This window comes from Carica papaya, chromosome 5 (assembly GCF_054855325.1).
Source record: "Carica papaya isolate Zhongbai chromosome 5, ASM5485532v1, whole genome shotgun sequence".
NCBI classification, from domain to species: Eukaryota; Viridiplantae; Streptophyta; class Magnoliopsida; order Brassicales; family Caricaceae; genus Carica; species Carica papaya.
Window position 1 is genome coordinate 4,392,642 of NC_142313.1, and position 15,171 is coordinate 4,407,812.

General features: G+C 36.1%; 1 protein-coding gene across 1 annotated transcript; it reads right to left on the minus strand.

Annotated features, from left to right (window-relative positions):
* Positions 1-202: 202 nt before the first annotated feature.
* Positions 203-14,792, minus strand: LOC110819487 (heme binding protein). The gene is made up of 8 exons (XM_088220343.1): positions 14,355-14,792; positions 14,093-14,160; positions 13,609-13,675; positions 13,342-13,496; positions 13,078-13,148; positions 2,191-2,259; positions 1,507-1,607; positions 203-671 (listed from the first exon to the last, which is right to left on the minus strand). Exons 1-8 carry the CDS (start codon positions 14,598-14,600, stop codon positions 378-380), a joined length of 1,071 nt encoding a protein of 356 aa, XP_088076469.1. The 5' UTR covers positions 14,601-14,792; the 3' UTR covers positions 203-377.
* Between the last annotated feature and the right edge of the window lie 379 nt (positions 14,793-15,171).

The following is a 15,171-nucleotide window of genomic DNA, read 5'->3' on the forward strand; positions in this document are numbered from 1 at the left end:
AGAGGAAAGTTTCTTCAAACTCCCTAGAGGATCTGCATAGTCAACATCAATCAAATTCAAAATCTAATCATTCAAAAATCATTTTTTAGCTAGGAAGTCCATACTTAGACAGAGTCAGATTATATATGGAATATGTATTCGATATCTAATTAGTAAAGTGATACGAATTTCTACTTTAAAAAATTCAAATTCTCATCTTCAATGAGGAAAGCACTTCCACTAAGATGGTGTGGAGCTATCACTATAATATAAAGATGACTACAAAGTAGCAAATGCATATCAATAAACAATGGAACATGGGAAAAGTATACAAGTACAAAAGCCTATGAAGTACAAAAACAAGTGGCAGTACAATCCCAAACCCTTATGACTAAAAACTACAGATTTTCCATGGGTATAAACTGGGGATTATTTGGTTTGGATATCCGGTACGCTACGTAAACAGAAATACACAGAGAGGCAACCGAGAACAGAAGAGCAAAGGCACCAGTAACATCTCTTGAGCTGCTTGGCGCAGGCACTGTTAATGTAGCACTACCTGAAGAGATGTCCAGTGGCGTCCAATCACAGTTGATAGTGTAGTGTCCTGATCCATGCCATTCTTTCCCGTCAAGTGGATACCAGAATGCAGCAGACATCTTGCTTGATCCGCCGATCAAGAACTGAACATCCTGCAGATATCGGATAAAGCAACTCATTGGCAAACATTTATAGAAGGTTAATCTTAGAAGAAATCCCTGAGGTAAACATTTATTGATACACCACAGCACAGTAAAATATCATAACTAAACTTTGATGGCTTATTTGTTTTCGGGAGCAAGGGAAAGGATGGAAGATAGGGAAAGTAATTCCGACTTTCCAGTCCATTGACTTGTCAAAATAAGTCATAGCAAATTGATGAAACTATCACAGAGATCTGGTGATGAAATGTGATTATTATTTTGGATTGTTAATCAAGGATGAAGCCGTGGTGATAATCTGATAATTAGAAATAGTTAATTGTCCACCTAAAAGAACCTCAAAGTAGGGCCTGAATTCCTATCCTAACAAATTCAAGATAGAGGTGGTCATAACTCGTACGCAAAACAAAAAGATAAGCTTCAATTATGCATATGAGTACTGATACGAGAACTATAACTAGGAATTAGTAAAAATTTCAAAGAGAAATAAACCAATCAGGCTGTAACCAGTAAGAGTTAATCATCCGAGAAGGTAAACACATAGTAAAATGTTCAATGGTGCACAAAAGAATTAAGGTTTTAGGTTTGTCAACATTTGGTAGCTGAAATTGAAACATTTCTTTTTGTTTAGGGTGTATTGGAACATAACATTAACCATTTTGAAGATTTAGGGTCAGTTGTAAATATTCTTATTGACTTGTAAATCTTTTGTACATGGGCGGCGTTCGGTTGACGCCTCATATCAATATATTTTCTACACTTTTCTTTCAGGAAAAAAAAAACATTTGGTAGCTGAAATGTTCTATATTGCAGAGGTGCTCCTTACCTGTTGGAGTCGGTCCATGGTCCTCAGAGGACGAGAGAATTCGAAATAATATGTTCCTTTCTGACCACCTGATGCAAAAGGACTATCTTCTTCCACAAAACCTGTTATGAACATCAACTTTTAATATTCAAGAATAGAATCAAATAGAGATAACTCAAATTCTAATCAACCTTTCGCCTAAATGTTCATATCCTCACTTCTCTCCATGGAGAAGGGTTCAGATATACTTTGCATTTTCTCCAACATAAAAAGAAATATATATATAATATATATATCTAAAAACTATAAGGAGAATAAGATATAAAGGTCGACCATGTCTGCAGTCAAATATTTGATAACATAAAAAGATGGTGATTTCAATATACATAAAAATTTCAGCCTTTCACCAAGAGGTCATGGAAGCAAGTAAAATTATTTTCTTATCCATTTCAACTCAATTCAAGGTACTTAATGCTCTGTGTACCTCAGCTACTCTTATCCGATAAAATGAAAAGCAATGGTCGAATCAACAGTGACAAGCATGTAGATACTAGAACATCCTGAAAGATCAAAGCCTGCTGAGAGTCTAAAAGTAGGAATGTGGACCATATTCTTCTTGATTGATTAGAAGGAACCAAGTATTCAATCATACATAGAGGTCCAAAGATGAAAATTGAAAGATCATTAGTCAAAGATAGTAATTACCCGAGTGAACAGTCAAGCTACTGTGCCCCCACACCCCCTTCCAATCGTTCTGTGCACTGGAATCATTCCCTGATCAAAATAATACATCAACCATTAAATTATATAGTCACTTTACCATAAGATATACGGATAATTCTATCGTAAACTAAAGATACCATATCCGCCAGCTTTAAGTGGGTAGTAAGTTTTTTTTCGTCAGTGTAATCTAACAATTTAAACAACCACTTACAAATTTGCCTATCATCTCAGCTCACTTGAGAAGCCAAACTGAAATATTATGAGCTTTGTGGTAGATTACTCATCAATAAGGAGTAAGAGATCTGGAAATTTTATCTAAGAACTACTCCTTGTTGAAAAAATGGTACAAACTTATTTAGGAACAACACTTTGATCAAAAAATATATTTTAACTATGACATAAATATGAACTTAAATTATCTAATCTATTATTTAGAAAGGGAATCCAGAAGAAAATGTTTCTCTACTGAAAGGAGAACAGGACACAGGTTAACACTGAAGCAATATGTTGCTTCATCATTTTGTTGAATCTTCCATGAATGGTTCAGAAAAATAAAAGTTCTCCGTCCACTCAATTGATAGAAGCTCCTCCAGCAAACAAGAAAAACACTGGCTACAGAAGTTGGTAATTACTTTTCTTTTTTTAGGCCAATTAATGTAAGAAATTAATTCCAGATCTCATTTGAGATGCTTGATTATGTCTAGGGTCAATAATTGCAGCATTCTTTATCAATCCCTATCCCGAATTATCAAACAGGTGATCTCAAAGAAGTCTCAAGCATCCTCATGGATTAAGTTTGACTGTCAACATTGCAAGAGATGAAGTAATTCAAAAGCAAACACTACTTTTTCAATCTTAAATCAGTTGCAGTTTGGTGGAACTCCTTACAAGGTGTCTCAGTCTCAATGCCAAATGAGGAGGTTAGCTAAGCTCATAAATGAGTCAGGGGAGGTCTTGCTTAGAGAGATCTAAATTGGAGGCAAAAAGCTAGGTTAAACTGGGTAAAGGAAGGCGATGCTAACACTAGGATGTACCACAGGCTAGCTAATAGGTGGAGAAGAAGGAGTGAAATCAAGGAGATAGAATTAGAGAGAGGAGGTGTAGAATAGGATAAAGAGGTAATTTGGAGTGAAATCAAGAAGTTTTACCAGAAGGTATACACAGAAGAGAAAAGGTCTAGACCTTGTATAGAAGGAGCTGCTTGGCTTCCTATTAGCATTACCAAAGCAGAGAAAATTGAAAGACCATTTGAGGAGAAAGAGGTCCCAAATCTATTTGGGGCCACATGTACGGAAAAAGTCCCTGGCCTAGATGGTTTTATGGGTGCTTTCTTTCAATCATGTTGGGACATTATAACAGACAATTTGATGAAGGTATTTCAAGAGTCCTATTTGAATGGAGCATACGTTGTAGCATGAGTTTTATTTTCATCATCTTTATACCAAAAAAAGACAAATCAAGACAGGTTTGAACTATCATCCGATTAGCTTGCTGACTAGTGTCTACAAAATAATAGCTAAGGTGTAGTCTTTACATCTTAGTGAGGTTTTGGATTACAATACCTCACCAAATCCAGGTGCCTTCGTCCGAGGAAAACAGTCTTGGATGCATTCCTTACAGCTAATAGATTGGTAATATATATGCATATAGTGAGGAAAGAAGGCTTGGTCCTAAACTTAGAATTTGAAAAGGCATACGACAGGGTGAATTGAGGCTTCCTGGATTTAGTGATGAATCGAAAGGGTTTTAATCTAGGTGGAGCAGACAGATATAAAGTTGCTTGTCATCTGTCTCTTTTGCAATAATAGTGAATGGCAAGGCCCATGAATGTTTCAAGGTTCTCAACGTTTAAGACAAGGAAATCTTTCATCTAATATTTCTTTTTACCCTGGTAGTTGATGAATTAAGTAGAATGCTAACTAGGGGTTCAGAAAGACGGGCAACTAAAGGCTTTGTGGTTGGTAATGATAGAGTTGAGGTGTCTCACCTTCAATTATCAGATGACACAATACTATTCCTATCACATGATAATAGATTGATTGCTAATACATTCACGTTATTAAAGGTGTTTGAATATCTTTCTGGTCTCCGCATTAACATGACCAAGAGTGGTTTGGTGGAAATAAATGTGGCAGAGAGTACATTATGAAAATAGCTGAGGTTATAGGATACATGACTTCATTATGGCCAATCACCTATTTAAGTGTTCCCTTTGGTGACAACTTTAATTGTAAATTGCTTTGGGATGGGGTGGTAAATAAAGTATCTAGCCGGTACAAAATTGGAAAAGGGTTCTCCTTTCAATGAGGTATAGAGTAACAATTATTCAAGCTTGTCTATTAAGTAATCTAATATACCCCATGTCTTTGTCTAAGGTACTCATGGGAATGATTAAGCAGCTAGAGAAGTAATGAGGGGCTTTTTATGGGTAGGGAGTGGAGATGAGCAGAGAGATCACTTAGTAAAGTGGAAAGTATATTTTAAGTCCAGAGCTTGTGGGAGATTGGCCCTTTTTTTTTAGATAAAAAAGAAAGTATTATGTATAGACACCAATAGGGTATCGCTCCTGTACAAAATGTTTAAAATTAAGTTAAAACATAAAAGACCTTCCCAAAATCATTCCAATCATGTAAATCATGTCACAGAATCAGAAATCCAAAAGTATATATCCACATATCTCTAATTCTGCCTAAATCTCTCTCACACCCATCAAACGCTCTATAGTTTCTCTCTTTCTACACCATCAAAAAAATAGTTAAGGTTATGAGTTTTATAATTTTTTATTTTTTACAAATATCACCCCACGCCCAAAATTCATCCTTTACCGTGCCCACAATTACCCAATTGATGTCCAATAACCTATAAACCATATGCCAAATGCTATATTTCACCGGCCACCGAAGAAGAAGATGGTTACATGATTCAACAACTTCTTTACACAAATAGCATCCATTATCCATAGTGTGACCCATTCTCATCAACTTGTCGATTGTTAGAATGCATTCCCGAGCAGCTTCCCATGCAAAAAACACAATTCTCGGGAGAGCCTTCACTTTCCATATCTATATAGCCAAAAATCTCACACCATCCCCATCTCTCTTGACCAAATGCTCATAGAACGACTTGACAGTAAACATGCCATCTTTCTTCAATTTCCACAACCATATCCATAGTATCACATAATTGTACATTGGACAATAAATGGAGAAACATCATAAACTAATCGATCTCCCAATCATTAAGGTTTCTGGACAATTTAGGTTCCACCCACTCCTTCCATCCTCCTCCACCACCACATCCTTTCTAATGGCTAAAGCATAAATTCTTGGAAATTGATCCCTAAGGGTACCCCTCCCACTCCAATCGTCATCCCAAAAGTGAATGCAATTCCCTCTCCCAAGCTTCCACTTAATACAATCCAGAAACTGAGCACTACCCGAACCAATCTTCCTCCAAAGATCCAAGCCATGAGGTTGCACCAAAACACTACTTTTTCCCATCCCACCTCGCCCTAATGACCCCACACCACATCCTTCCCTCCTCTGATAAATATCTTTATAACCACTTCTCCTGTAAAGCCCGATTCAAGTCAACTAAAGATCTAAGTCCCAGTCCACCCCTGCTAACTGGATTCTTCATTTTATCCCACTTAACCAAGTGATATTTTATGTTCCTCTCATCATCCCTCAAAGAAATCGACATTGTATATTCTCCAAATTCTTATCAATTTTTACAGAAATAGTCAATGCCGATAAAAAAAATAAGGAGATTGGTAAGAGTGCTTTTAATAAGAGTTAATCTCCCACCTTTACATAGAAAGTTCATTTTCTATCCCCAATAGCCTCCTCTTGCATAACTCAATCACTGGATCCCAAGTTTTCACATCTTTGTATTTAGCATCTAAAAGTAGCTCTAGATACTTAATTGGCAACTTCACATCCTTGCACCCAAGGATACCCGCCAAGTTGTCACCATCACCCCATACCCCGATTTTCACTAGCTCAAACTTATTTAAATTTATGTTCAAACCTAAGACTGCTTTTGGGAGTTAGGCCATTGGGAACCTAAAATCTAGAAATTTGTTTGATTAAGTGATTTTGGCATTTTCTGCAGGAACCAAATTCCTTATGGCATAAAGTGATAAAAATTATTCATGAGATTCCATAGAACGAATGAGATACAACATCCAATACATCCACACAACATAAAAGCTCATTGAAAGCCATCTCCAGCTTGTTACACATTTAACTTGTCTGGTATAACACCTTCTTCATTGGAATGTGTAGAAATATTAGGAATAAATTATATTTACTGTTATTGCTTTCTGTTTTTTATTTTTGTTAGACAATCAGACACCGTAACAGAATGTTAGCTATCATTTGATAGAGAAAGTTGTTAATTTGTTTTTTCCCTTTTGTTTTGCCTATAAAATAAGGCACTAATTATTGATGTAATAAGATGAAAAAATGAGTTTTTCCTACTCTCAAAATCATCATGGTATCAGAGCATACCTGATCCAAATTCTTCAGTATTCCTCTTGCATTCAATAGGCAATGGATGAACAGACTTCTTCTCTACCTGAAGTCCTTTCGGGCTCCTATCTTCCAGTGCCTGACAGCCATGCTCTCGCTGATCAGGCTCCTTTCGTTACTGGTCATCGACCAAATGACAGTAACCATCTACAATGGTCGTCCTTGGTGTTAATGTTCATTCGAGGGAAAGACCAGGATGAATACCTCACTGCAGAGCTCTCACCACCTCTCGCGAATGATCCAAATGCTCGGGCATGGAAAGTAGAGAACAATCTTGTCATGTCTTGGTTAGTGAACTCAATAACTACCGAGATTGGAGAAAATTTTCTCTTTTATGAGACTGCACACGATATCTGAGTCGCAGTCCGTAAGTTCTACTCCATTCGTGACAATACTTCCGCCATCTTCAAAGTCGAAGCAAGTCTTCATGACCTGCGCCAAGGAGAAAAGACGGTAACTCAATTTTATAATTTTCTTACCCGAAAATAGTAGCAGCTTGACGTTTTTGAGGAACATGCTTGGAGCTGTCTCTAGGATGCCAGGAGATTCCGAAGCATTGTGGAACAGAAACGAATATTCAAATTCCTCTTCGGACTGAACAAATACCTCGACGAGGTAAGAGGATGCATCCTTGGAACCAAACCTCTCCCGAACATCAAAGAGGTGTTCTCTGAGGTGCGACGCGAAGAAAGCAGGAAGAAGGTGATGATGGGTGAATCGCAACTCAGCCCTAACCTTGCTGAAAGCAGTTCTCTCTGACCCGAGGCTGGTGTAGCTCTCACAAGTCGGGTGATTGAGCGGAAGGGATGGCCATGGTGCGAATACTGTAAAAGACTTGGGCACGTTTGTGGAAGATGTTGGAAGCTTTACGGGAAGCCAGCTGAAAAGAAGGCACCAAAGCAAGAAACTCATCGGGGCAATTTTGTCTCAACCGAGGAGGAATCAGCTGCAGCCGTTCCTACCGAAAGTCCTCTATTTAGTCTTGAACAGATCAGCCACCTACAGAAAATGTTTTCTTCCAATATGGTTCACGTTAATGCTTCCACAACTCACAAAAATAATTTTTCTGGTCTCTCAACTTATTCCTCAAAAAGGAGAATGTGGATCATTGACTCAAGTGCTTTCGACCATATGATCGGGGATATCTCACTATTTAATTAATACAATAAGTGCAGAGATAAATTCTTAATTAAAATTGCTGATGGCTCCAGTTCCCAAGTCATAGGTACAGGTTATAGTAGTAGGTACAGGTTCAGATTCAGACTCTTTGATACTGGTTTCAGGGAAATTTGATGAGGACTCAGGAATAATGAGGGGAAGAGAGGTGAAAGGTGGTGTACTTATATCCCATACTTGATATTTCTGATTACTACTGTTCCCCTGAATATCAGTAGTGGGATACAATTACTGTTTTTCAAAAAACGTAACATCCATAGTATTATAAAAATGACGGGTTTTGGGACAAAAACATTTGTATCCTTTTTGACTTATTGAATATCCAACAGAAATAATAGCACTGTCACCCAAGTTAATTTTGTATTATGTCCTATACATTCCAAATTTGGATTGTAATCTCCTATCAATAAGCAAACTATCACAGGACTTGAATTGTGTAGCTACATTTAACTCTAATCTATGTGAATTTCAGGAGTTGGACTCGGGGAAAACGATTGACAATGCTAGTATGGATTCAGATCTTTATCTACTGCAAGTTGACATTTTAATTTTTTGTACTTGAAAAAGCTATTTCCTACTTTATTTCGAAATAAAAATTCAATTTTTTTTCAATGTGAAATATGTCAACTGTCCAAACATATTCAAAATTCATTTCCCAGTTCAATTTACAAATCCACAAAATCTTTTTTATTAATCCATAGTGATGTATAGGGTTCCTCTCGGGTTACTAATATCACCGGAACAAATGGTTTATATCTTTTGTTGATGACCACATTAGAATCACTTAAATCTTTTTCATAAAAGAAAAATCTGAAGTTGGCCAAATTTTTCAAAATTTTCACACTATAATTAAAAATTCTCACTAAAATTTAAGTATTAAGATCAGACAATGGGTGTGAATACTTTAAAACCACTTTGAGCCAATATTTTTTTGACAACGACATTATTCATTAAAGTTCCTGTGTTAACACCACACAACAAAATAGCATAGTCGAACGAAAAAATAGACACATTTTTGAAGTAATCCAATCAATCATGTTCACTGCCCATATTCTAAAATTTCTTTGGGGAGAGCTTGTTCTCACCGCTACAAACTTGATAAACCGCATGTCCTCCCAAATTCTCACATTTCGAACACTCTATGATACAATCTTAAAGGTCTTTCCACAATCTCATATCTTTCATACCCTTCCTTACAAAGTTTTCGGTTGTTCAACCTATGTCCATGTTCATACTCACCTCAGGGGTAAACTTGACCCAATGGCGATTAAATGTGCTTTTGTTGGATATTCACCAAGTCAAAAAGGATACAAATGTCTTTGTCCCAGAACCCGTCGTTTCTACAACACTATGGATATTACTTTATTTAAAAACCAGTCATTTTATTCCACTACTGATATTCAGGGACACAGTATTAATCAAGAATATCAAGTATGGGATATAAATACACTACCTCTCACCTCTCTTCCCCTCACTATTCCCAAGTTCTCATCAAATTTTTCTGAAACCAGTATCAAAGAGTCTGAACCTGAACCTGTATCTGCTACTATAACATGTGCACCACCTCTCATCTCTTTTCCCCTCACTATTCCTAAGTCCTCATCAAATTTTCCTGAAACCAAATCAAATAGTCTGAACCTGAACCTGTACCTACTACTATCAACAAAGAGTTACATGTCTATACTAGGAGAAACAAAACTCCAGTTGATAAAGATTCTGAACCAACTACATATTACCATGAGTCTATTCCAGTTCCAAGCAGTAAAGACACATCAGGTAATGAGTTTTCAAGCACAATTTCTGATAATGTTACCATTACTGACCATGATATTGAGTTACCTATTGCCTTGAAGAAAGGAATTCGATCTTGTACTAGACACTCTATACAGGATGATATTTCATTCAGCAACTTGTTTTCAAAGTATCATGCATATGTAAGTAAGCTTGATGGCAACTCCACTGAACCTAAAACAATTCATGAAGCCCTTACACTACCAGAGTGGAGAGATGCTATTCAAGAAGAGATCAGGTCTCTAGAATAGAACAAGACTTGGGAACTGACAGAACTTCCACCTGGAAAACACAAAGTGGGGTGCAAATGGGTATTCACTACAAAACACAATCCTGATGGAAGTGTGAATCGATTCAAAACTCGTCTAGTGGCTAAAGGCTTCACTCAGTCCTACGGGATAGACTATCAAGAGATATTCGCCCCAGTGGCTAAGCACAACACTATCCGAATATTACTCTCTCTTGTTTCTAATCTTGATTGGCCTCTCTGTCAACTTGATGTAAAGAATGCATTTCTCAATGGTAATTTAGAAGAAAAAACATATATGGAAGTCCCTCCAGGCCTTGAGACCACATATGAATCTCACAAGGTGTGCAAACTCAGAAAGGCACTCTATGCTCTAAAACAATCTCCGAGAGGTTGGTTTGGCAGATTCACCAAAGCAGTCAAACATATGCGCTATGAACAGTGTCAGTCTGATCGTACTTTGTTTGTCAAGAACAGTGCCTCTGGTAAGAAAGCGATTCTAATTGTTTACATTGATGATATTATTTTAACAGGTGATAACATAGAGAAAATTCAGAAAATCAAAACTTTTCTTGCCACGTAATTTGAAATTAAAAGATCTTGGAGCACTAAAGTATTTTTTGAGAATGAAATTTGTTCGTTCTAAAAAGGGAATATATGTGTCACAACAGAAATATATTCTTGACTTGCTGAAAGAAACAGGGATACTTGGATGTAAACCAACAGAAACACCCATGGAAACGACTACAAAAGTTGAATTTAAAACCAATGGCAAGCCAGTTGATAAAGAAACATATCAGAAACTTATGAGCAAACTTATTTATCTCGCTCATATTAGACATGACATCAGTTTTGCTGTAAGTATTGCAAGTCAATTCATGAACCAACCTACTGATGACTATATGAATATAGTATATCGGATCCTAATATACCTTAAGAAGACTTCAGGATAAGGACTATTTTTTCAGAAAACAATGAACAGGAATATTGAAATCTACACAGATGCAGATTGGGCTGGTTCTGTAACTGATAGAAGATCTACATCTAAGTACTGTACTTATATTTGGAAAAATTTAGTCACTTGGCAGAGCAAGAAACAATCTGTTGTGTCACGAAGTAGTGCAGAAACTGAACTTCGATTACTTACTCATGGAATATGTGAGGAGGTTTGGTTAAAAAGGATTCCAATGGAAATAAAATTCTCGATTACAACTCTCATGAAAGTATGATGCGACAGTCAATCAACAATCAGTATAACTAAAAATCTTGTACATCATGATCGAACTAAATACGTGGAGATGATAGGCACTTCATTAGAGAGAAGATTGAAGATCAAACCATTACAATACTCCATATTCCTACTAGTCAGCAAATTGCAGATATTTTAACAAAGACACTTCCCAAAGGACCCTTCAACGAATTGATATCCAATATAAAGTTACTCAACATTTACGTAACCTAGATTGAGGGGGATTGTAGAAATATTAGGAATAAGTTATATTTACTGTTACTGCTTTATGTTTTCTATTTTTGTTAGACAACCAGGCACCATAACAGAATACTAGTTGTCATTTGTTAGGCAAAGTTGTTAATTTGTTTTTTTCCTTCTGTTTTGCCTGTAAAATGAGGCACTAATCATTGATGTAATAAGATGAAAAAATGAGTTTTTTCTACTCTCAAAATCTTCAGAATGCTTCATCAAATTCAATATTGAGGTGAGGAAGAAGACAAGATCCTCATGGCAAGGAGTGTTTTTTGCAAGTCTATGAACAATTTGGTTTGAAAGAAATCATCAAATACTTGATAATCAGTTGTTTTTTTTTTAAATAAAAATAATAATATTAATTCACAAGTACTAAGGGGGTGCCATAAAAAATTTTCTCATCTTCCGTTAAAAACTAATTAATCATGTCGTATTATCTGCATCTAACTAAAAGAGAAAGTGCATATAATAAGTTCTCGTTGAAAATGGTTTGGAAGGTGAGGCAGAGCGGCTTTCTTAACAAAGATGTGAAATCACATCCTTATTGGTGTTTGTTTGCACACCGCCTTTGGTCATTGGTATATAGCTTATCAGGGTTGAGTTGGATCACTACAGACACTTTGAGATAGGAGATTTGAGTGTGGAAGGGGATCCAAAGTGATAAACACTCTATCAAGCTTATCCCTTTAGCTATCTTTCGGATTATTTGGAAAAAAAAAGGAACAAGAGGACCTTTGAGGGTGAAAAATTTAAGTTTGATAGTTTTAAAGATTCATAGTTGTAGACCCTAAGTTTCTTTATAGGGGTCAACCTTTATATTCTGATGAAAATTTGGGGATCTTATATTCATTTTACTACAGTTGTAAATATGGTTGCACCCCATTTGTGCTCTTCGAATATATTGAGTTCTTCTAGAAAAAAAGAGAATCCAAAAGCTTGATGTCTGAAAGTATGTAGCAGCCGAGAGCATTCATGAGTAAAAGGATATAAAATTAAGAAAGGTAGAGAAATTAGAATAACTAGAATATTCATCAATGGATGAACAAGCAGCTGACTTTTTTTCTTTGAAGGCTTAAAAAACTGAGTAGGATTAAAAGCGGGAGGGAAAGGAAAATTAAAAAAAAGGGCAGAAAAAATTGTTAGAAAAAAAAATAAGAAATAAGAAAATGATTCCCAGAATCACGAAAGGATTTGAAGCCAGAATTCTAAGATATTTGTGCAAGCATGAAGGAAGAAAAACATCACTTTTATTTTTATTTTTTTTTCAAAAAAAGAGACACTATAAAATTCATAAGAAAACAACTGAACATTTACAAACAGATCAAAAGACAATTTGAAGTCCCTTTGAGACGATTTAACATTATAAGAAATTTATTGATAAATCAAGGTCAGCAACGAGTCATTTTGTGGGTGCGGATAAAGCAGGAGGAGGAAAAAGGAAAAGGTAAGCTTTGACTTGGAGGGACGCATGCACTATATGCTGCTTAATAACTGTATGATCCTTGTAGTTACTTGTTTTGGCACTCTTATCCCACTTTATTTTTTCCTTAGTGGCTAGAGGCAGTCCTGTCCTTTTCTTGCCACAAAAAAGTAAATTAGATTTCCCATTATCAGAAAGAGCAATAAGATTTAAGAAGCACCTGAGGGCCCAATTCCATCTAGATATCTACAGTGCGGGTTCCAAGCATAAACGTCAACCAAATTGCCAAATCTGTTCAAATATAAGAAAATTAAAAATATTAATAATGGAAACCAAGTAGCTGTATAGGAACCGCTTAACAAACAAGTCATTCAAAGATACACATGTCACAAAAATATGATTGATGATAGTACAACAAAATATTAAACTACTATCAACGTCAACAAAGTCAAGTTGTACTGCATCAGATGAAATTGTACTACACCTATCTCCTCCATTTCCTTCTCTGTTGTCTATCGGATTACTACCATAGAGACGTCCTGGAATAGCATTTCCAATTGAGAAGTGCATGATGTCAACTTCATAGCCTTTGCAAGTCTTGCTGGTGCAAGATCCAGTTCCTTCTTTACACCCACCCATCTTATAACATGAAAAAGATTTTCTCAGAATTAATTCTTAGATTTAGAGATGAGTAACATGGTAAATATCATGATAGAAATAAGATAATCATGAAACTATAAAGGTAACTTACGTTGTGATAAGTTGCAGATTGACCGATCTGAAACATTAGAGCAACAGAGGGGCATTTCTTATTGTTGCTGCAGTAGAAAACAAATCAAGTTCAGCAAGAGCCTTCTATCTTGAGAGGAAATCAACAATGGAAAAATTCTTTTAGTGTCAGCAAAAATATGTAAAATCAAATAAAATTCTTCCATCCAACAATGAGAGCAGTGGAAGGAAATTTAATCACAATCACAACAAGACGAAATCGAAGCCAATGGAAAACTTAAAGAGTTATTTGTTCCTCGAGTCTTGAACAATAACCAGATAAATATGCACAAATTCAGATAACCGGGAACCAGCTATGCGGATTGAATTTGACACGACAAAACAAATCGAAGAGAGATCGACCGAACCATAAATGATTGAAGATTTGACTGCAATTCACTTTGGATGCATCATAAGCCGCTGATTTTGACCAATACCTGACAAATCAAATGAATCAGAAAACTTACCCTTTAGAGTATGCGTAGTCCCCGTCAACTTGCAACAAAAAGAACACATCACTTCCATCATGCAAAGCCTGCAAGCAATCCCATTCGCATCCAATAAGAAGAAGCAAACAGGAGGAATTCAATTTTAACTCGGTCCACCTCCAAAAGATCCATCATGTATTGATCAACACACTACGGAACTTTACAGAGAAGCACTTCGCAGTCATGTTCAAACACAGGCGCACTAACCAGAGAAGATTTCAAATCAACAGTGAAAAAATACCTTAATAGTCATTTTGCCACCTCTGTATTCATGGTCTTCGTCAGGGTCGAGCGCTGGGCGGAGAGCGAACTCGAATCCATCAATGCTCTTCCAGTCATCAGGCTGACCATCGACGGTGACGAGACCGGGTCGGAAATCCGCCTGAACTCGGATCTCAGATTCCGAGTCGCAGCTCCACTCACCCGACTCCTCGTGCGAGGTAACCCGTCCAAGGATCAACAATACCGAGAGCAAGAGGGGAAGCATTTCACAGGAAGAGATTTTCTTGGTGCGGGTTTTTTGTCTTGCAACTGCTGTTGTTGCGTGTTCCGAGCTATTTGGTCTGCATTCCTAGCCGACTCCCAGCCAATGGAACTAAATTGGTCCTTGACTTCCTCTGCAGACGCAGGCGAAGAATTTTCCATGTAGTTAATTTCTGGTTCATTTTCATTTGGGTACTTTTGAAAACGTTATTCCGTATCAGCACAGAGAAAGCACGTTATCTTTTTTAGGGGAAAAAAAATACTGAATATAATTTTTAAAAATATTAGTTTGAATATTAAAATATTTTAACTATTCCAAGAAAATCCATCCCCAACATAATATATATTTTTTTACCGCAATCATCATCATTAACTATAATAAAATCTAAACTTTTCACAATAACTTTATATATCTCGTTAAATTAATATTATATATTTATATAGTAATAAATTTTATATTAAAAAAATTTATTTCAAAATTATTTTTATTTATTAGTATTTTAGTAAAATTTATTAAATATTATTTTCTTATGTTTATTTTTAATAATTATGTTATTATTTATTATATTTTTAAT

Excerpts from the sequence above, each read along its gene's own strand:
- LOC110819487 (XM_088220343.1), bottom strand. The coding sequence starts at position 14,600 with ATGCTTCCCCTCTTGCTCTCGGTATTGTTGATCCTTGGACGGGTTACC. Across the intron at positions 13,149-13,341 it reads GAAGGAAATGGAGGAGATAG|ATTTGGCAATTTGGTTGACG; the intron begins GTGTAGTACAAT and ends ATATTTGAACAG. Across the intron at positions 1,608-2,190 it reads TAGCTTGACTGTTCACTCGG|GTTTTGTGGAAGAAGATAGT; the intron begins GTAATTACTATC and ends TGTTCATAACAG.